Here is a 24152-nt window from a genome sequence, read left to right on the forward strand (position 1 = left end):
GGGGCATCACTGAGGATGCAGCCTATCCATTCACAAAAAAAAACTGGGAAATCGCTGAGAATGCAGCCTATCCAAACATTAGAGAACACGGAAATCACTGAGGATGCAGCCTATCCATTCACTAGAGACCAGTGACATCACTGAGAATGCAGCCTATCCAAACATTAGAGAATGCAGCCTATCCATTCACTAGCGATCAATGACATCACTGAGGATGCAGCCTATCCAAACATTAGAGAATGTGGCCTATCCGTTCGCTAGAGACCAGTGACATCACTGAGAATGCAGCCTATCCATTTACAGTGATGTCACTCTAGTCCAGGGACATCACTGAGAATGCAGCCTATCCATTCACTAGAGATCAGTGACATCACTAAGAATGCGGCCTATCCATTCACTAGAGACCAGTGACATCACTGAGAATTCAGCCTATCCATTCACTATAGACAAGTAACATCACTGAGAATGCGGGCTATTCTTTCACTAGAGACCAGTGACATCACTGAGAATCCAGCCTATTCAAACATTAGAGAATGCGGACTATCCATTCACTAGAGACCAGTGACATCATGAGAATGCAGCCTATCCATTCACTATAGACAAGTTACATCACTGACAATGCGGGCTATCCAATCACTAGAGACCAGTGACATCACTGAGAATGCAGCCTATTTGTTCACTAGAGATCAGTGACATCACTGAGAATGCAGCCTATCCATTCACTGGAGATCAGTGACATCACTGAGAATGCGGGCTATCCATTCACTAGAGACCAGTGACATCACCGAAAATGCAGCCCATCCATTCACTAGAGACCAGTGACATCACTGAAAATGCAGCCTATCCATTCACTAGAGAACAGTGACATCACTGAGAATGCAGCCTATCCGTTCACTTGAGTGCAGTGACATCACTGAGAATGCTACAGATCCATTCACTAGAGACCAGTGACATCACTGAGAATGCAGCCTATCCATTCACTATAGACAATTGACATCACTGAGAATGCAGCCTATCTGTTCACTGGAGATCAATGACATCACTGAGAATGCAGCCTATCCATTTACTAGAGACCAGTGACATCACTGAAAATGCAGCCTATCCATTCACTAGAGAACAGTGACATCACTGAGAATGCAGCCTATCTCTTCACTAGACACCAGTGACATCACTGAGAATGCAGCCTATCTGTTCACTGGAGATCAGTGACATCACTGAGAATGCAGCCTATCCGTTCAATAGAGAACAGTGACATCACTGAGAATGCAGCCTATCCATTCACTAGAGAACAGTGACATCACTGAAAATGTGACCTATCTGTTTACTAGCGAACAGTGACATCACTAAGAATGCGGCCTATCCATTCACTAGAGACTGGTGACATCACTGAGAATGCAGCCTATCAATTCACTAGAGACTGGTGACATCACTGAGAATGCAGCCTATCCATTTACTAGAGACCAGTGATCTCTGTGTATACAACCAACCCTTTCACTGGAGATCAATGACATCACAAAGAATGCAGCATATCCATTCACTAGAAAACAGTGACATCACTGAGAATACGACCTATTTGTTTACTAGCGAACAGTGACATCACTAAGAATGCGGCCTATCCATTCACTAGAGACTGGTGACATCGTTGAGAATGCAGCCTATCCATTCTCTAGAGACCAGTGATATCTCTGAGTACACAACCAACCCTTTCACTGGAGATCAGTGACATCACTGAGAATGCAGCCTATCCATTCACTAGAGACTGTTGATATCATTGAGAATACAGCCTATCCATTCACTGAATAATAGTGACATCAGCCTAGAGACCGGTGACCAGCACTTTCAGTGTAGTTTCTCCTTCCCTAGTAAAGAATTACCAATAATTGTTACAAAGCTCTTCCTACAATCTTCGGATAGTCAGCTGCAGTGCAGTTGACAGTTGCAGCCAGAAATCACTTGTCTGGGCTCCCATCACTCTCATCCCACGTTCTCTGCTCACAGTAAAGACATATGTTTACCCCGCCTGAGTGACTGTGCACAGAGCCTGTGAAACAGACATGATCCATGTATCCTCCGCTTATTAATAGTGTGAAAGTCACCTGGCTGAATAGATTTTATATTTATCTTGGCGTAGGCTGTAGATCCAAACCCCGTCCTGTCACTCACATGTGCTGTAAATCATTCCTGCAGTCTTCTAATCTGGTAGCAAATGCTTATAAAAGGGAACTGGCCAGAGAGTGGGGGCGACCTGCTAATCCTATTTGTTTGCCTGCTAGCATCATTTATTTTGTCTCTATTGGAAACATGGTATTCTATATACAGGCGTATATATGTTATATGTTCTGAATACACTTTCTTTTAACCTGGTCGTTATGTCTTCTCTGTGGCTGCGTAGTACCTCCTTCTTTGTCGGTCCTTCCTCCTTGGGTGACCCTCCTGGGGGCTTTGAGATGTTTTTCCATAGTCACTGGTTGATTTGTATATCCCCTGATGAAGCCATAAGGCGAAACATGTCGAAATAGCATACAAATATCAAATCTCTGTTCAGTTGCATCCCTCCTTACATGACCGCCATAATGGAGATGTTTTACAAAACTCAGCAAATTGCTATGTTTGGTTTATAATTATGTTTCTAATAAACGTATATACTTTTCATATATGTACGGTTTCCATTATTATCTGTAAGCACTGTTATAATCCCCTCCCAAAAACCCCCTTTGAGTGTTATCACACTGCTAAAGGCCTCACTAACTCTCCTCCTGCTGGGAGCATCCTCAGAACATCCCTTTCAGTCTATTCTGCCTGAAACAGGTTATCTTGGAATCACCGTTAAGTGTAAATGAGTCTTGTTGGGTTACAAATAAAAAAATTTAATGAGGAAAGGTCATTAATAGTAGCCCACCAATTATGGTCCTGACAAGTTCCCTTTGAAATTATCTACAGCGCATTAGTCTCTTCCTTCTTTTCTCTTACAGATGTGGATGGGGAGGAAGATAATTCAGAGCGAGCATGCGACACACTGCTCATGTGCATAGTGACCGTCCTAAACCAGGGCTTGCGTAATGGTGGAGGTGTGGGTGATGTCCTCCGGAAACCTTCGAAAGATGTAAGTTACAAAGTATCAGGGTGCACTAAGTGAGGGTAGTCAGCATTCCTATTGTTCTTTCATTGTAATGTGATTGATTCTTTTCAATCCACCCAAAAATAATAGCTAAAGCGACAGTCCACCTAAAAGTGATAGTTTAGTTCTAGGTGTCCGCACCTGTCTTCATATATGTCTTGAATTTCAAGTAATTTTAGCAATAAAGTGAGCGTACATAAAAAAATATAGTATATTGACATCTGTGGTGCTGTTTGGATGTTTAATTTTTAAAGCCTAAAGGTTTAGCGCTGAGCAGTGCGGGGTGTACCAACATGGCCACCTTCCTACTGCTGGAGTCCAGCTTCTTTCAAAATGTAACATAAAAACAGCATCACAGATGGCAATATACTATATTTATTTATACGCTCACTATTGCTAAAATGACTCTGAAATATATATGTGAAATAAAATCTTTATTATTTTTTAGCGATAACATGATGTGGGCAGATTTCTGCTGTGTTACACCCCTCCAGCCTGTGTCTTAGAATAAGAGGGAGGTGAAGCCTCAATTAATCTAGATATAATATCCCACTGTATTTAGCTGGTTAGTGGACTTGGAGGAGGAGGGAAGGAGTGGGCTGTCATTAACCCACATAGTCACATGGGCTGTTCAGATGTGATAGGGAGGAAATGCTTCAGCATTTGAAAACTGAGCATGTGCAGAGCTGCCAACACTGCTCTGCAAAATTCCTAGCTGAATTGGGGACTTGGATAGAAGGTGGAGATAGCAAACAGCAGGATCAACCAGTTTTTTTTTGCAGAATACAGAAAACAAATCTCATAGTGACTAAGTGAGTATGAACAGCATGTAATACACCATTTTTATGATGTGGGTTTAGTGACACTTCAACCCTTTAACTGCCATCTTTGCTGGATAGCTTGGTCTATTAAAGGAAGTTGAAAAACAACAGATTTATTTGCCAGATAACGAGGTAATAAATAGTTACAGGCAAACAGGGTTTGTTTTAGGGGTTAGATTATCCTTAGGGTTTGGGTGACTATTAAAGTGGAACTAAACCACCCCCCTCCTTTACAGCCAAGGAGGCTGTCATCTTTGTCTCTGATCTGCAGTTGTCATGGTGCTGCACATGTGATCAGTCATGACACCAACCAGTTAATGGCATGACAGTTCCCGTTCACGGCATGCCTTACTGTTTTGGGAAACCATTAAATCGATGAGTTTTGTTCCACTTTAAATTTATCCTAACAGCCCATCAACAGCCAATCACAGGGAGGGGGCAGAACCTCTGTCAGGTTTATATTATTCTTGTGTCCCCACTGGGGGGCGGATACCAGATGTCTACTTCTTTGATGTTTCCATGTCAAAGTGCCAAGGACCAGGAAATGATGGAATACATGTCATGTATGACAAGAAAATCTAATATTTTTTAGTACAGCAATTTTAGAGACTCTCTAAGGTCCCCTTAATTTCTTATCATGGTGTTACTGGACCAAGAAGTGGGGAGAATCCTCTTCAATAAAGTCACAGAAAGCAATACAAACCCTTCCTCACTTTATAAAAATAAAATAAAAAATAACAACTGTCAAAATGCAGCCCCTCCTTTGTAAAACCAGGTGTCATTGAGTTAATACAACGTAACAATGAATTCTTTCATTGTATTTACAATTTCTTTCATATGAATATCAAAGATAAGTTAAGAAATAATTTATTTATTTTTTAAATAAAATGCAATCCTATTTAACCCCTTAATACAGGGATCTCAAACTTGTGGCCCTCCAGCTGTTGCGAAACTACAAGTCCCATGAGGCATTGCAAGGCTGATCGTTACAAGTATGACTCTCACAAGCAGAGGCATCATGGGTTTTGCAACAGCTGGAGAGCCGCAAGTTTGAGATGCCTGCCTTAGTAACTTTCAACACTAATCAGCCCTAATTAATACTTTCTTCCCCCTTTTCCCACTTTTATTTATGTATTTTTTTTAATTAATATATTTTTTTTACTATTATTTTTTTTTCATTTGTTTTAAATGTTACTTTTTTCAGTGTTGCATAGCAAACTGCACATAATTGAAAATAAAAGACTGTTTTTAATTTACAAATGACTTTGCCTTGCTTTTTCACTAGAAACTGCATATTAGTGTGATTTTGAATGGCACAAATCATAAAATAAAATGTATACTTTTTGTTTACAGTAAACTTTTTTTTTTTTTATATTAATACTGGTCAAAACACAAAAAAAATTTTTTTTATGTTTTTTTGTCTAGAGAATCCATAAAAAACATATTTTGCCATAAAAGAGCCTAAAAATATAACAGTTGCTCTGGGCCAAAAGGAGTATACAGGTCCAGGAGCTGAAGTGGTTGAATTGAGCCTAAAGGCGCGTAGATACGATCGGATTTACCGACGGGAAATTTTCGATGACAGGCTGTTGGCAGTAATTCCGACTATGTCTATGCTCCATCAGACAATTGTTATCAGACTTTCTTCCAAAAAATGTTGGCTAGCATGTTTTCAATTTTCCACGGACAAATGTGTGTTGTCAGATTTTCCGAGCATGTGTACACAAGTCCGTTGGACAAAAGTGAAGCATAAACACGTATGCTCGGAATCAAGGATGAGCCAGAAGCGGTCAGTCTTGTAAACTAGCGCTCGTAATGGAGAATTAACATTCGTGACGTGGAAAATTATGAAATCTCCAAATACAGCGCACATTCTCTTCTTCTATAATGGGATAATAATGAAGCTGCTTTTCTGGTGATACTGATGGAGTTATTGCAAACTCATTTTCAAAGGCTTTTTTTTTTTTCTAGCGATAGCAAGAATAATATTATTAGGCTTTTATTTATTTTTTTTGGCAAGTTACCACAACACCATTATCGTACTTTTTAAGATTAAAGATACTATGTTGGTGTCCCTTGTCAATTTTACATTGTATTTTTATATTGTGCATTAAACAAATAAAACAAATAAAATTCGACATGCTATCTGCCAATAGAACTTAACCAAAAAGTGCATTCTATGTAAAAAAAAAACTAAAAATACTACTTATACTACTAAAAAAATACTACTAGTGAATAAAATAAAATAAAAATAAAGTGGAAATGCAGCAAAACCTAATAGTGTTCATAACTACACAAATAAATAAAGTTACAATTTACAGTGATCTTGCGCACATCCTACAACCTTCCATATATAAAGTGAATCATTATTGTATATATGGGGTGGAATTCTCTGATATAAAAAGACACACTGTTGATCTTGGATCCTGGAAGGGGAATTTGTCGTTTTTATTGGCTCATGTTCCAAGGCATATGACCTATGCCTAAGAGGTGAGAGTTCTGTGAGCACAGTGGTGTGGTGTCAGCGGTTTCACTTATTGGATGAATTAAGTTATTTTTATTGATGCTCTTCACTACTTTGAGCAATTTGACTATTTTCATTTATGGACTTCACTGCACATATTTAATTAGTTGTGTCATTGTTGTTTCGATGAACATTGAATGTAAATTATTTCATATAATTGCATTTCATTTATTATTTTTGTTGATTCACTTTATATATGGAAGGTTGTAGGATGTGCGCAAAATCACTGTAAATTGTAACTTTAGGCAGTATGTTCAGCCCAGGTGACCTGTTCTTACCTTCTCGTGTCCTGGAAGCCCTGAGCCTGCATCTGAAACTACCTGCATACCTACCCTGTTTCCCCTAAAATAAGACCTAGTCTGATTGTCGACGATGGCTGCAATATAAGCCCTACCCCCCAAATAAGCCCTAGTTAAAGTCCTTCTATGTCTTATTCTCAGGGTAGGGCTTATTTTCGGGGAAAGAGGGTGGGGCTTATTTGGGGGGTAGGGCTTATATTGCAGCCATCACCGACACTCACGCTAGGTCTTATTTTAGGGGAAACAGGGTATCACTTATAGTACCAAAAACAACCCAGACAGGAACTATACAGTATGTATAAATATATCATATATAGACATTGCTAATCACGTCCATGCCATCCTATATTTCAGGAGCCGTTGTTTGCTGCACGAGTTGTTTATGACCTCCTCTTCTATTTCATCGTCATCATCATCGTCCTGAACCTCATCTTTGGTGTCATCATTGATACTTTTGCTGACCTGAGAAGTGAGAAGCAGAAGAAAGAGGAAATTCTGAAAACAACTTGCTTCATCTGCGGTGAGCCTCTGATCTGGGGCAGTCCATGGCGGGGCTCCACAGCATCATAGATGTCAATATACTATATTTATTGATATTCGCTCACTTTTTTGCTAAAATTACTCTGAAATTCAAGACATAGTTGGGTGTAGTAAGATGTCCGCTGCCACCTTCTTCTGACTGCAGGTGTTCTGTCAGATTAGCAAACCTGGTAGCAAGTGGACACATGCGCAGATGACGGCACGTCACTTCCGTTACCTAATCTGATGGGTTCGCTATTCTGACAGAAGACTGTCCTAAGTCTCCTACTGATTTCTTTTATGTCAGAGCTGCATTCCCCACCCTGCAGACACATATACACACACCCCTTGTATACGTGCAGCTTTAGGGTATCTATGCCCACAAGTGGGAGCAAAATACCTGTATTAGACAGGTATCTGCTCCCCCCCCCCCTGAAATGTGGGGGGGGGGGATCTGGAACTGCGGAAGTTCAATTTTTGGATCATGAAAAGCCCATATGGCAGGGTCACATGGTAGATACAAAACTGGGAGACGGGGCAGAGTGTTGTCACCCTATAGAAGGGAGTGACTGAACAAGCACCTTTGTGGCAAGATCACAATCAATTTCTAATGAAATCTGCAGATCTAAACCATTTTGCAAATTACTTTTAAAATACATGAACATGTTATATGACATTTTAGCAATCTTATCTACTTTAAAGATTGCAGCAGCTTAAGATTTATTAATTATATGATGCAAAATTTTTGTAATTCAGCCTAATGGCGCATACACACGATCAGAATTCTGGCCAGAAAAAGACCGATGAGAGCTTTTCATCGGAAAATGCGACCGTGTGTATGCTCCATCGGAATTTAGCTGTCCGAATTTCCGCCAGCCAAAAATTGATAGCATGTTCTCAATTTTCCCGACGGAAAAACTTTCTATCAGAAATTCTGATCGTGTGTATGCAATTCCGACACGCCAAAAATCACGCATGCTCAGATTCAACTAGGAGACAGAAGCTATTGGCTACTGGCTATTGAACTTCCTTTTTCTAGTTCCGTCATACGTGTTGTACATCACCGCGTTCTAAATGATCGGAATTTGGTGTGACCGTGTGTAGGCAAGACAGCTTGAGCCGAATTCCATCGGGAAAACCATCAGAGCTTTTTCCGACGAGAATTCCGATCGTGTGTACGCAGCATCAGAAAACGGGAAAAAATGCACGTGTCTATATTTTATGTGGCTTTTGAAAAGAATCTTGCATTATGTATGGATACCTTTAGGGCCGCCATACATGTTTCAATCTAACAATAAATTTTTTTTTTCACCATCAAATTTATATTTGCCTAATAAAAAAAAAACGTAATATTATACCTATGTAAACTATCCTTTCAATTTGTATCCAATCAGGCAGGCCCTTGCACTACATTATTTGTTGGTAGATCTAAAGGAGATTATACCACTGGATTGTACCATGTGTGGTGAGCTTTTAGATGGTGGTCAAACAATCTGCAGCTGCGGAATCTAGCCAGACATTTTAGGAAGTTTCCCGCTATTACCTGAGTGCCGTGGTCCGCCTTGTTGGCTTTTGCTGGCAGTAGCAATGTCACTACTGTCCTCGTCTTAGCTTCACATAATTGCCAGGACAAAAGTGATTACATGTAATAGGTATGAATCATTATCTAGGATTAGAGGAATTTATTGATATATAAATATAGAAAGTCTGCCTGGATATTCAGTGCTGTGAATCACCTCTGTGAATCATCACAATGTCTATCCCTGTGTTAGAAGCTTATAACTCTGGGAAAGAAAACTTTCATGTAAATTCATTGGTCAATAGCCACTTTGTGTACTCCAAATACCTTTGCAAACCCAGATATTACCTTGCAAAAGTAGTAGGGCCATCTTCACTGTGCTGTACATAACCTGAACATAGGCATCATACATTTCATTCAATATACCTGAGAGTTAGACATTTTTATAGCTTTGGGTGGAGAGGGAAAGGGTTAGGTCCTTTCTGCTGTCCCTCTTGGGGAGACCCCCACTTAAGAAAATTACATTAATGAAAAAATTAGGCTCACCATAATTATTACAATCTGAGTGTACTATCTCTTTATAATCTACTTTATATCTACCAAAACGATGTAATATGAATGGCCTACCTAATCTACCCAATCAAGAAGGCTCTTGCACTATATACTTGTTGGCGGATCTAAAGGCAATTGTACAATCAGATTGTATCGTTTGTTGTGAGCTTAACCCAGAGATTTAAAGTATACTGAGTGAGGTTTTTGATTGTAACGCAAATTATGTTTTTCCTCGTTAGCAGTAGGTCCGCATATTTGTCACTTGCTGCTGCTGTTTAAAGAGACCCTGTCACTATTTAAAAATTGTAGATAAAAGCACATAAATATCAAGCATTTAAAATGGCAGAGTTGAACTTTACCAAAAATATGTATTTTTTTTTTTTTTACAAAAGCTTGGTTCAAGGGATGACTTTCAATAGATCGCAGCAAGGTAGCTGCCCTGCTATGCATGAAACCCTGACCCAGAATCGGGTGGTCTACAAATGATTTAACATTGGGTTCCCAACAAAAATTTGATGCGTGCCGCTTCCGTCTGTGCTCCGGTCCCGAGGCGAGCGGCGCTACGTACAAGCCCCCGCCATGGGGAAAGGGGGCGGCTATCTCAGGCCAACCTGGGCTCTGCGGTATCATTGCTATAATTTTTTTTTTAATCAGTTGTAATGCGCCACTGAACTTGCTGATAATATGACTACTCCATAAGCCGTCAGTTTCCTAGCACAGCTCCCTCCCCCCTTATATGTCACAGCCTTCTCCTCTGCTAGGAGTGTCTAATTAATGTCTGTGCTGGCCCAGCTTCTCCACCCCTCCTATCATCTCCCTTTATGATCTTTTATGTAGCTGCCAGGGTAAGAATAAAAAGTTAAGCTGGCCATACATTGTGCAATTTTCTTGTTCGATTTTCTTTAGATTTACCTTCAACTATGTAGGGCACGGGCCTGCCTGATTGCATACAAATTGATAGTGTTAAGTTTGACCTCATATTATATGGTCTTGGCAAATCTAAAGGAAAAATGTATAATGTATGACCAGCCTAATACTACAGTGTCCCTTGAGTGACAGCTCAGAATCTGCTGGGGCTGCTGATATCACATCCAAGATGGCGGAGCCCAGCAGCATTCTCAGGACTTTTGGAAGTCTATACAAGAGAGGTTTTTACAGGTAAATAGCATGTAAAAAACACGTGAAATGCACATATAATTTTGTGGGAAGACTGTTGTTGAAGTCTCGTTAACAAGGATATTTCATTTTTATTTTCTGATTTGCCTTCTCCTTTTTTGCAGCTCTGGAGAGGGACAAGTTTGACAACAAGACGGTCTCCTTTGAGGAGCACATAATGTCAGAGCATTGCATGTGGCACTACCTGTACTTTATCGTACTGATCAAGGTGAAGGACCCAACGGAGTATACAGGACCAGAAAGCTTTGTGGCTAAAATGATTACTGTAAGTAGTTTGGACATTTTGTTTCAGACCACCATAACTCAACAGCTTATCAAGTTGCGAGAGAACTGAAGACCCCGTGAAGTGAGTTTAAAGTGGTTCTAAAGGCAAAAGGTTTTTTACCGTATTGCATTTTCTGCATTAAAGTAAAAGAAACCTTCCAGTACCAGCACCCCCAGCCTCCTCTCAAACATATACCCGAGTCCTCTATTATTCCAGTGCTGTCCCGTGTGAATCAGCACTGCTGTCTATTTCTGGTCTCGCAGAAGACTCTGAGAGCAGAGGGACTGCTCTCTCTAAGGAGAGAGCGAGACCATGGCTGGGCTGTGTTGTGTATGTCTATGGATGCACACACTCTGGAGTATGCCGCCACATCAGCCGTCTTTCTGAGGATGCATGCAGTGTAGAGGAGAAGCAGAGAGCACCAGCATGGGGCTCCAGAGGAGGAGATAAGGGACCACTCTGGTCAATACTTTTGCACAGAGCAGGTAAGTATAACATCACTTTAAGAAATAGAAAAAACAGCCTTTACAACCACTTTAAAGCACGCTAAAGTCTCTAAATCATTATTATTGTATGTTACTTCAGCAGGACTTAAATGCTAGCTAGCATGCAAAAAAAGCAGAACCCCATAATTTTATCATGACCTAAATGCTAGTTAAATAAATATTTAGCTACACCGGCGTTGATAATCCCCCTGGGCGGGGGCTTGTGGAACCAAGCTTACCTTAGAGAGCTCTGGAAACCCATTTTCCAGCACTCCCACCCCATTTATGTGTAAGACACCATGTGTCTGTTAGGGGCACAGGGTGACTGACAAGCTCAGTCGGGTCTGCACTAACCAGACTCCCTTTACAACCACTCCGGACTCATTTAGTGTTACCCCTGTTATCCAGGGTTCTATATGTGTGGTTTGTATTGAAAGAATATAGGGGCTCTTTCACTTGGGACATTAATATTCATGAACAATACCCATCAAAAAATATATGTAGATAAATAATTCCACCTTTCAGGCTGCTAGAATATTGTATGAGCTTGGTCTCATAGAGTGTTGCAGACTTTTTATCAGATCGTTTGAGGTGGGATGGGGGTTGCTATGTGTTTATTGTTAAGTGGCTGTATGCTATTGTTCTATTGTTTATTATGGGCTGTATATGTGTATGTGGATTGGCTGCTAGAGGGGAGGGGGGATTTCGCCTGCAGCCCTTCCCAAAGGCTGTCTGTGTGTCACTTGTTACTGAATGCAGTTCACCCCACCCTGAGTCATTATGCAAAGAAGGGGGGATTGTTCCCTGAGTGTATATCTCTTTGTTCATGTGTTTGAATAAACTGTTTTATATTTTTATACCACCCTACACTGATATTTCGACAAGTGACTGGGTGGACTAAGGGATCTTGGATTGTGCTGGTACCAGGCAAGGGAATCTTATATGGCGGTCATACTCCTCTTGAGTATGGGGTCTGTCACATCCCCATTCATATTCTAACTCTACTAAAAAATTGTTCTTGTGTGTATCAGTTGGAGAGATATCTCATCACTTCCTGTCCTGACAGGAAGAGGGACTTCCCCCCACTTGTATAAAGGTAAAATAGATCTCACAGAGGCTCTAAAAAGCTGAATTCCAGGCAGATATAAAAGGCAAAAATAAATGCAGCTTTGTGATCCATTGTAGCCCATGTTCACACCGGTGTGACTTGTCATGTGATTTGACAGTTCCAAATGTCATGTCAAGTCACACCCCATTGCTTGCAATGGAACCGTTCATGTCGCAGTGATTATGAAAAAGGGTTCCTGCACTACTGTTTACTGATTTTATTGCGACTTGCATAGACCTCTGTTAAATGAAGTAGCAAGCCATAATGAAATTGACAGTGCAAAACATACTGATTTGCGGCTTTGAAATTGCGCTGAAGCCGCAATTTCAAAGCCGCGCCGGTGTGAACCAGGGCTTAGACCATCTTGCTGCAGTAACCTATGGCAACACACATTAAATGTGTTAGTGTGATGCAGTACCATTTATTATAAATGGCACCTTTATGCACCTGCCAGCATATATGTGTGGCAGCTCAATGCACTAACATGTTGAAGAGCATTGTGAAAAAACTGCACGTGCATCATTTTTTGGCAGTGCACTGCAATGCACATGAGTATGTTGCTGTGTATTACATCTGCAGGTGCACTGCATTCCACCAATGCACTTAAGAAGCATTGCCATGGTAACACGCAATCTGCTGCAATGAGCCCCAATAGATCATAAAAATGTATTTTTGTATATACTCATTTGTATATAATGTGTTCACTGTAAGTACCTGGATTTGACCTGGCATCAGCCTTTTGCAGTCCCTGTATAGTGTAACTCAGAGAGAGGGAGGAAGAAACACTTATGGAGCTAATCTATTGTGCTGCAATGCTTATATGCTAAAAAGGAAAGTCCCGGTGGAAGGAAAGAGCAGGGTGATGAAGAAATGAGTGCTTCAGTCTGTTGCTTCTCCCTTAGGCTGGCCACAGATGGATGGGCGTTCAGCCAGTTCAGCACGGACTGGCTGAATTTTAATCCATCTATGGCCATTGACATTCATGAGAAGTCGATTTTAATGATTAGATCAACTTCTCACTAACAGGCTTGTTGGAAAGTTTTGTTCGATCAGTGCTGCAGCCGAACAGAGTCCCCGCTGTCGGAATACAGTAACCCAGCAGGGAGGATTCCCACATCCACCTTGAATGTGCAGATGGGGATCTGTTCAGTTTCTTTTGATCGGCTCTCTGGCTGTTCTAAAAAAACTGATGCGTGTATGGCCAGCTTTACTGTTCAGTCACAGGCTGGGGAGGAGACGTGTGTTAGTGAACTATGGAAGAATCAGAAAACACTGAGAAAAAAATCAAGTACCCTGCCCTGTTGGACAGGACTGTGCTATGTGACAGAGCTATTTAATCTTAGGACTGGATGGGCAGAAGTACAGTTCCTTCAGCAGGTAACACAACTCGCTTATGTTTATGTCATCGGTGTATTTAGCTGTCTGCCTGGAGTTTAGCTTTAATCTAGCCATAAGCAAACAATTTCTGATTATGCAAGACAGAAAAAAAACTTTGGGGTAATCGCAGGCTGTGAGTTATTTTTGGTCATCGTACTGACCCAGTTTACGGCGACTTGGAGAAACTTCGCAGATTGTCTGTCCTACAAGGCGTAAACGTCTTTTCTGGCGGGTTCCTATAATTGCGTCGTGTAGGAGGGAGACATATGAACAGCCAGATTCTTCTCAGCGTAATTATATTTAAAGACTGATGCGACCCCTCGTCACATTATGAGTAACTGTAATTATGCTAAACGGCGCTTGAAACTGCGAACAGAATTGGCGGTGTCAATGGCAGAGCGCATTTTCCCAGAAATTAAAAAAAAAAAACGTTGATGTCGCAGTCAATCATTTTTCTACCTTGTCTGCAATTAGCAAATTTTAATTGTTAATAGCTTACTATTTATTATTGTACCTGGTTGTTTACAGCGTAACCTTGTTAACATTTTGGAGGGTATCCACAATATTACAGTCGAAAATTGTTTCTGCATTCTGTACTCATTCTGTATTCATTAACATGGCATTATATATATATATATATATATATATATATATATATATATATATATATATATATATATATATATATATATACAATCATGGCCAAAAGTTTTGAGAATGACACAAATATAAATTTTCACAAAGTGTGCTGCCTCAGTGTTTTTAGATTTTCTTGTCAGATGTTACTATGTTATACTGAAGGTATATCTTTAGAGGCAGATTGGACAACAATAATTTTTATATAAAAAAATCATATGTTATTATACATAAATAAAGGAAAATTATATAGCCCAAAATTTCATGAAAAACATGTAATCACATATATATGCACAATTGGCCAACAATGGCCAAATATTTCCAACCTATAGTTTATGATACATGATCTCAGATGAGTGAGCCCCTGTGCATCAACGTGTTTCGCTGGTCCACTTTCTCAGGACACACATAGTGGTAAATATAAAAACAACATGCCTCACTGAAGGTGAGTACGCACGCATACTAAGTCTCCCTGGGCAGGCACCAAAGCAACAGGAATAGCCAAGCAATGTGTTCCCCGAATTGTCTGATACAATCAGAAAATTGAAATTAAAAGAAGAGGTATTTACTAGGCACACTTAAGTTGTAATTGAAACAGAAAGCTGCATAGAAGAAGGTCTCTGGACAGATCATATCAAGATAGCTCCCTGGGTTGTTACATGGCTGTATTGCATAGCCTTGGCAGGTCTGGGGACATGTGCGCTATATCTCTTATCACTCTACTATACAGTATCTCACAAAAGTTGCTACACCCCTCACATTTTTGTAAATATTTTATTATATCTTTTTATGTGACAACACTGAAGAAATTACACTTTGCTACAATGTAAAGTAGTGAGTGTACAGCTTGTATAACAGTGTAAATTTCCTGTCCCCTCAAATTAACTCAACACACAGCCATTAATGTCTAAACCGCTGGCAACAAAAGCGAGTACACCCCTAAGTGAAAATGTCCAAATTGGGCCCAATTAGCCATTTTCCCTCCCCGGTGTCATGTGACTCATTAGTGTTACAAGGTCTCAGGTGTGAATGGGGAGCAGGTGTGTTAAATTTGGTGTTATTGCTCTGACTCTCTCCTACTGGTCACTGGAAGTTCAACATGGCACCTCATGGTAAAGAACTCTCTGAGGATCTGAAAAAAAAGAATTGTTGCTCTACATAAAGATGGCCTAGGCCAGGGGTGTCCAAACTTTTTTCAAAGAGGGCCAGATTCGATGAAGTGAACATGTGTGAGGGCCGACCATTTTGCCTGACATTCTTTGAACCATTAAAATTCGGTCATTCGAGCACTCATACCTGGCCCAACAAAAATTCTCGTGCCTTTGTCGCGCTCGTTTGCCTGACACACAGACGAATGCTCTGTTCTTTGGGGGTACCGTTAAGTCTTAATGGTACCCCACACATTGGAAACATGGGGTGCTTTTGGTGCAGCGCAATTAAAAAAAAAAAAAAAGCTCTGGGACTTCTTTCCCTGCATTTTTGTGGGTATGGAAGCCCATTGAAATGCATGGGCTGCCCTACACACAGCATGCAGCCATGCAGATGTGAACCAAGGGCTTATTGGAGGGGCAGTAAAACTACATGGTTAAGCTGTTTTTACCACCCCCAACTTCTCCCCCTTTAGCTGCAGAGGGAGCAGCTGGGGGTGTACACATGCTGTGGCTGCAGCTGGAGGTATGCTCAGGGTGAATGGGCCTGCACTGCAACTACCCCGCAACTGTGTAGACTGCACAGTTGCGGTATAGTGATGCTACATTTACGGGCTTAAAACAGGTGGTGAGGAGGCAACATAATGCCTCTTTACCACCTTTCAAATGCCTCTGAAAAGTGATCTGTATATGGATTGCTTTTCAGAGGAGCAGCAATCCTGGCTGCTATCACACACACAAGTACCACAAAAGCAGTTCTGATGGTACAAGAATGGGGGGGGGGGGTCTGGATTAAAAGTAACACACATGCATACACATACACACAGACATACACACATACAGACACATGCATACACATACAGACACATGCATATACTTACATACATACAGACACATGCACACACACACATACAGACACATGCACACACATACATACATACAGACATACACGCACATACAGACATACATACACACACACACACACACACACATACATGCACACAGATACATACAGACACACATGCTGCACACACATACAAACACACATACATGCACACACATACAGACAGACATACACGCACATACATACAGACACACATGCACATACGCATACATACAGACATACATGGACACACACACACATGCAATCATACATGCACAGACACACACACACATGCACATACAGACACACATACACACACACACACATACATACATACATACAGACAGACATGCACACACACACACATATAGACACACATGCACACACATACATACAGACATGCACACACATGCACAGACACACATACATACAGACACACATGCACACACACACATACACACATACATACATACATACAGACACACATGCACACACATGCATACAGACAGACATGCACACACATACATACATACAGACATACACACACACACATACAGACAGACATGCACACACACACACATACAGACACACATGCACATACATACAGACAGACATGCACACATATACATACAGACACACATGCACACATACAGACACACATGTACACACATACATACATACAGACACACATGCACACACACACACACACACATACACATAAATAAAGCCTTTTTAAAACGAATCTAGCTTGTAGTACAGTACCTTTCCATTCCATTTCCTCATTCAGCCGGGTACTGCACTGTAGGGGGAAGCAGAGAGCACAGCACACTCCTCTGCACTTTACTTTCACTTTTGAAGCCGACGGAGCTTCACACAGTGCCGGGGATCGGCTCATTTGACAGCCCTGATCCCGCAGCACACCAGGCGGGCCGTTCAAAACCGGACTGCGGGCCGCGATTGGCCCGCGGGCCGGACTTTGGACATGCCTGGCCTAGGCCATAAGAAGATTGCCAAGACCCTGAAACTGAGCTGCAGCATGGTGGCCAAGACCATACAGCGGTTTACCAGGACAGGTTCCTCTCAGAACAGACCTCGCCATGGTTGATCAAAGAAGTTGAGTGCATGTGCCCAGCATCAATTCCTGACCCTTTTACATTACACAGCCCCCTGCACCTCTGGACCCCTTTACATTACACAGCACCCTGCACCTCTGGACCCCTTTACATTACAGAGCACCCTGCAGCTCTGGACCCCTTTACATTACACAGCACCCTGCACCTCTGGACCCCTTTACATTACACAGCCCCCTGCACCTCTGGACCCCTTTACATTACACAGCCACCTACCTCTGGACCCCTTTACATTACACAGACCCCCTCCCACAGTTCTGGACCCCCTGCATGTTACACAGACTCCCTCCCACACAGCTCTTGACTCCCTGCATGTTACACAGACCCCCTCCACAGCTCTGGACCCCCTGCATGTTACACAGACCCCCTTCACAGCTCTGGACCACCTGCATGTTTTACAGACCCCCCCAGTTCTGCCCCTTCCTACCTTAATCACGCAGAGGGAGAGACACAGCAGCGCTGAACAGAGGGCAGGTGCTGCTGGAGTTAATTTTTCATATTACCAAACTAATGATTGGTTGCTAGGGCCATCTAGCAATCAAGCACCTGCTGGTTTACTTAAAAAGTTAACTCCAGCAGTTCCTCTATTCAGCGCTGCTCATTGTCTCTCTCTCCCCTGTGGTACAGGAGGACAGGGTGTTTTCTTTCTCCTGCTCTGCTCTGTCAATTGGGCAGCCACACCCGGGCACCCCCACACCCTGTCACAGCTCGCCTCTCCGAGCTCTCCCTGCCTTTTCACAGCCCTGCTTGAGCCCGCCCCCCTGTCACCGCTTCACTCCCAGGGAAAGTGGCACCCGGGGCAGACTGCCCCCCGCCCCCAGTTGGTACGCCACTGTGCCTAGTAAATACCTCTTGTTTTCATTTCAATTTTGCCCTCTCATCTGAGATTTTTTTATAAAAATGATCGTTGTCCAATCTGCCTCTAAAGTGTGACTTAGTGGGTTCTTTTCTTTTTCAAATTATGGTATACTGAAGTATTATTAGAAGCATTTCATATGTGTCAAAGGCTGTTATTGTCAATTACATGAAGTTTATGCAAAGAGTCAATATTTGCAGTATTGACACTTCTTTTTCCAGACCTCTGCAATTCGCCCTGGCATGCTTAGGGTGAAAAGCCTTCTGTAGTGCTGCAGCCCCCCAACCCCCCTGTTTTACTTTCCTGAACGGTGTCATCCTCTGCCTGGGAATGAGCACACCATCTCTAGCTGGTGTCTCGTGTCCTGATTGGATAGATTGATAGCAGCGTAAGCCATTGGCTCCCGCTGCTGTCAATCAAATCCAATGATGCTGTGCCGGGGGGCATGGCAGAATCCTGCATTCTGTGTGAATGGATACAGATGCGGGACTCAGGAGCGCGCCCACACGGGTGTACACCAAGGAGAGCGCTTCAACATGGACACTCAATGCGAGAAGGAGGCACCAGCGCCACTGAGGGACCCCAGAAGAGGAGGACCGGGGCCACTTTGTGCAAAATGAACTGCACAGTGGAGGTAAGTATGACATGTTTGTAATTTTAATAAAAAAATTAAAAAAAACAGGGTTTACAACCCCTTTAAGGTTTGGGGAGTTTCCTGGCCATGGACCCAAAATTTCAACATTTTGTTCCCCAAGCCACTTAGTTATCACTTTTGCCTTAAGGCAAGGTGCTCCATTATGCTGGAAAAAGCATTGTTCCTCACCAAACTGTTCTTGGATGGTTGGGAGAAGTTGCTCGGATGATTTAATTTATCTTTTAAAGAAACCCTCATGTTTTGCATGGATGCATTAAGGTGAAAAATCTTCTGACACTGACCGGCACCCCAGCCCCCCGTTTTACTCACCTGAGCCCATTCCTTCCCTTGGCAGAGACACGCTGTACCTCTCTGCCCAGGATTCTTGATTCTTGATTGGATAGATTGATAGCAGCACAGCCATTGGCTCCTGCTGCTGTCAATCAAATCCAATGACGCGGAGGCGAGTCCAGCATTCTGTGTCTATGGACTCAAATGCTGGACTCAGGGGTGCACCCGCAAGGTAACCCCCAGGGAGAGCGCTTCTCTCTGGGGGTGCTCCTAAAGATTAGGAACAGCGATCGGTCTCCTGCTCCAGGCAGTCCCATTCCCCCACAGTTAGAACACGCATGAGAGAACACATTTAACCCCTTGATCACCTCCTAGTGTTGACCCCTTCGCTGCCAGTGACATTTATACAGTAATCAGTGGCTATTTTTGGCTCTGATCGCTGTTTAAATATCAGTGGTCCCAAAAAAGTGTCAAAAGTGTCCGATCTGTCCGCTGCAGTCGCAGTCCCACTAAAATCGCTGATCGCTCGCCATTACTAGTAAAAAAAATAATAAAAATGCCACAAATGCATCCCCTATTTTATAGACGCTATAACTTTTGTGCAAACCAATCAATATACGCTTATTGCGTTTTTTTTTTTACCAAACATACGTAGAAGACTATATATCAGCCTTAACTGATAAAGAAATTTGTTTTCTTTTATATCTATTCCCTTCAGATCCGCTCTATAGCTGAATGATGGCTACAGCGCGGATCTACTATGCGGGAAGCGGTCATTAGACGTCCTCTCTTTTCCTTTGTGCGCTCCCCGCGCGCCCCCTGCAGGGCGTGCGCGCTGTGATCACCAAGTTAATGAGACTCGGTTGATCACAAATTGGAGTAAGGGATTGACCCCGGCACCTTACCACGTGATCATCTGTCAGCCAATGACAGCTGATCACATGATGTAACCAGAAGATTGGTAATCGGTTTATTTTCTCCTCACACTATCAGCGTGAGGAGAAAGAAAAGCCGATCACCGGCTTCTATTGAAGGGACATCGGTCCCGAAGAGGAAGAGGCACAGCCACTTCATCTGTGCCCACCAGTACCACCTGCCAATGCCCACAGTGCCATGAATCAATGCCCACAGTGCCACGAATCAGTGTCCACCAGTACATAACAGTGCCAACAATCAGTGCCACCTATCAATGCCCATGAATGCCACCTATTAATGCCCACCAGTGGTGCCAATCAGTGCCTCATCAGTGCCACCTAGCAGTGCTGCCTATCAGTGTCACCTACCAGTGCCGATCAGTGCCCATCACTGCCACCTATCAGTGCCACCTATCAGTGCCAAAAACCATTCCATAGCTCAACTCACCAACCAGTCTGCTGACCAACCAAATTAACCCCTCTAACCGTCTGTTAAAAGCAGGGGTTTAGTTAGCACACATTTGCAAATGCATGTGAAAGCTGCAAGGGCTATCAGTGCCCACCAGTGCCACCTCACCAGTGCCATCTATTAGTGCCCATCAGTGCCACCTTATCAGTGACCATCAATGCAGCCTATCGATGCCCATCAGTGCAGCCTATCAGTACCCATCAGTGCCACCTCATCAGAGTACACCAATGAAGGGGAAAAATTACCTGTTTGAAAAATGTATTAACAAAATATAAATGGGTTTTGTATTTTTTTTTTTAATTTCGGTATTTTTTAATTTTTTTAACAAAAAAAAAAAAACCCCAGAGGTGATGAAATACCACCAAAAGAAAGCTCTATTTGTGGGAAAATAATTATAAAAGTTTAATTTGAGTACAGTGTTGTATGACCGTGCAATTGCTGTTCAAAAAAAAAAACGCAGTGATCAAATATCACCAAAAGAAAGCTTTATTTGTGGGGAAAAAAAGGGAAAATAAAAATTGTTTTGTTTTGTTACATCGTTGCACGACCGCACAATTGTCAATTAAATTGACGCAGTGCCGTATCGCAAAAAAATGGCCTGGTCATTAAGGGGGCAAATCCTTCCAGTCCTTAAGTGGTTAAAGTTCCTAATTCCAGATTAGAAATCTAGAAAGGGCAAGGGTTGGAGGTGGAGTTTACCTTCAAGAAGTTGAAATATGAGTCAAGTGTAACATTAGTTGCTGTGAAAGTAAACTTTATTCTGTATTCTGTATAACAGCGTTGCTTTAACGTCAGTGGATTTTTCGATTTTTCACAACAAAACACCCTCGGAATGTACTGTTGCTTGTCTCCTGGGATTTCACAGCATTGCAACCTTTGTCTGCCAGGTTTAAACTTTTGCCCTATTTCAGCGCTCTGCCCACTGGAGCGTTGTCACTCGCTGCAGGTTTCCTGGAAAGAAAAGAGCTTCAAGGTCTTCATTGTACCAAAGAGCATAGTCTGCTATTCCCTGGTACCGGCGTGATCTTGTCGTGACATAACTCACACTTTGTGAAACAAACAGGGAATGTACATAGATGGAAAACTTTCTTTTCCCCCACAATCCTTTGCTGGTTGAAAAGGCAAGGATCCAAAAAAAAAACTCTTTATATTAATTAGAAAACTCTTTTAACTCTTTATATTTGGAGCTGGTGAAATTTTGTCTGGCACAGCTCAAGGCTTTAGAAACCATTATGCCGCGTACACACGACCGGACTTTTCCACAGCAAAGTTCAGACGGAGCGAATCCGTCTGAACAATTCGATCATGTGTGGGCTTCATCGGACCTTTTCTTTCGAAAAATCTGACAGACTTTAGAAATAGAACATGTTTCAAATCTTTCCGCCTGAACCAGTTCCTATCGAGAAAACCGTTTGTCTGTATGCAGGTCCGACGGACCAACAACGATGCAAGGGCAGCTATTGGCTACTGGCTATTGAACTTCCTTTTTCTGGTCCCGCCATACGCCATTACGTTAAACGATCGGACTTTGGTGTGATCGTTTGTAGGCAAGTCCGTTTCAGCGGAACTCTGTTGAAAAGTCCATCAGAGTATACTCCGGCGGAAAGTCCGGTCGTGTGTGCGCGGCATTAGAAGTACATAATACTGTACCCAATGTAAAAATCTAAATACACAGATGAAATGCATATGTGAGAGATGTATTACCTGCCATAGGATTTGTATTTCTGTCCATCCAGTTCTGAGATTTGCATAGCTCTGACACACAGGACAGCCCCATTTGGCAGGGCAGACTTGATTTTTGCTTGGTGCAGTTCATTAGCACTTATGCCGCGTACACACGGTCGGAGAATCCGTCGGAATGCGTCTTATCGGACCGTGTCGTCAGATAATCCGACTGTGTGTGGTATGCATCGGACTGATTCCGTCCGAATCTCCGTCCGACCCAATTTTCCAACATGTTGGAAATATTTCCCGACCAACTGGGCCGGTCGGACGTAATCCGATCATGTGTAGAGAATTTTGATCGGACCAAGTGCCACACATGCTCAGATCAAATTCCTACATCAAAGCTATTGGCTACTAGCCTGAATGTAGTCCCATCGTAACGAAATTACGTCATCACGTTCTGAAAGATCGGATTTTTCAACAACTTAGTCCGACTGTGTGTATGCAACAGTTTCGGACACAATCCGTCAGACTAAATCTGACGGACAAAATCCGACGGATTTGGTTGTGGAAATCTCCGACCGTGTGTACATGGGCTTACAGGTCTTGTTCCCTACCAAACCTGGCCTGTGATTGGAGGGTGAAGTGGAAGCAGCAGACTGATGAGCTAGTATCTCTGTCCCTCTGCTCTCTCTCTTTCTATCAGCCTGTCATTTTGCATATGAACACTGCAGCAAAACTAATTGGCTCCTTTTGCTGCTTCTCCCCTTTCCAGTCTGAGCTCTGGTGTACAGGAACTGCAGAGGGCTGATCAATAGTCAAATTCAAGGACTTAACAAAAAAAAATTCCTTGAGTTAAAGATTCAAAAAAGTGCTTGTGCAATCAAAGGATTAAAAAATTGGTGGTAGATGTGCAACAATCAAGTGCAGGAAAGACATCAATTCTTATAACGTGTAATCATACTTGCTTCCACCATCCGCAATCCACCAATCATGTGCCCCAGCCCCTCACCTCAAATAAAGACCCCAGCGGGTCTAAGAGCGCTTCTTCTATTTGTTATCCTTAATGGCAATCGCCGATTCACTCTTCTCCTCAGAGCACCAAACCAGGCAAAGGTATAGGCAGGGGTTGGGGATAAAAAATATAAGTGTTCTCCCACCGTGCAAATTACGTCCTCCTTAGTCTCCTCCATTCTCCTCCATTCAAGAGTCATAAAAGATAAAGCACATCTCCATAGTGCAGTAATTCCATTTCAAATAATTTATTCAAAGCAGCAACTTACAATTAAATGGAAACATTCAGTATTGATAAATTCAGGGACATTTCCGGTCTCATCTGCAACCAGAAGTAACGTTACCCGACTCCTCCCAATGCGTTGTGTCACTGATCGCTTGACTTTCTCAAGTCCGCCGTGCGTCTCCTGTCTCCTCCTCCTAGGTGCTAGGCATCCGATAGGATCGCCTGTCCTTTCAGCCAATTGGGTAAATAGCGAAAATTCATTTTTTATTGTCACACAACTGGGGGGGGGCTTGAAATGCAGTGCTCTGTGCCCCAAGCCCACCCTTTTTGGAAGCCTATTAGAACCTCTGGCTCTAATCACGTGCTTTAAAAAAAACATCCCCGCCATTGGAATCCATGGTCTGGCACCTTGTATGTAGATCAGGGGGCCGGACGCATGAATGAGGGAGCGGCACCTGTGCGCCCCCTAATGGACGGGCCGCCACTGCTCTCAGTACTCTGGTTTCCTCCCACACTCCAAAGA

At 42.5% G+C, this 24152-nt stretch overlaps 1 protein-coding gene across 1 annotated transcript in view; it reads left to right on the forward strand.

Annotated features, from left to right (window-relative positions):
- The window catches only part of ITPR2 (inositol 1,4,5-trisphosphate receptor type 2), a 482081-nt gene that overhangs the window by 429900 nt on the left and 28029 nt on the right, over positions 1-24152 (forward strand). Inside the window, exons 53-55 of the mRNA XM_077469087.1 lie at positions 2973-3103; positions 7117-7282; positions 10633-10793. Of these exons, the coding sequence (XP_077325213.1) occupies positions 2973-3103; positions 7117-7282; positions 10633-10793 (458 nt within the window). The remainder of the gene's footprint in view (positions 1-2972; positions 3104-7116; positions 7283-10632; positions 10794-24152) is intronic.

This window comes from Lithobates pipiens, unplaced genomic scaffold (assembly GCF_037356315.1).
Source record: "Lithobates pipiens isolate NorthernLeopardFrog02 unplaced genomic scaffold, aLitPip1_a1.2 Scaffold_8, whole genome shotgun sequence".
NCBI classification, from domain to species: Eukaryota; Metazoa; Chordata; class Amphibia; order Anura; family Ranidae; genus Lithobates; species Lithobates pipiens.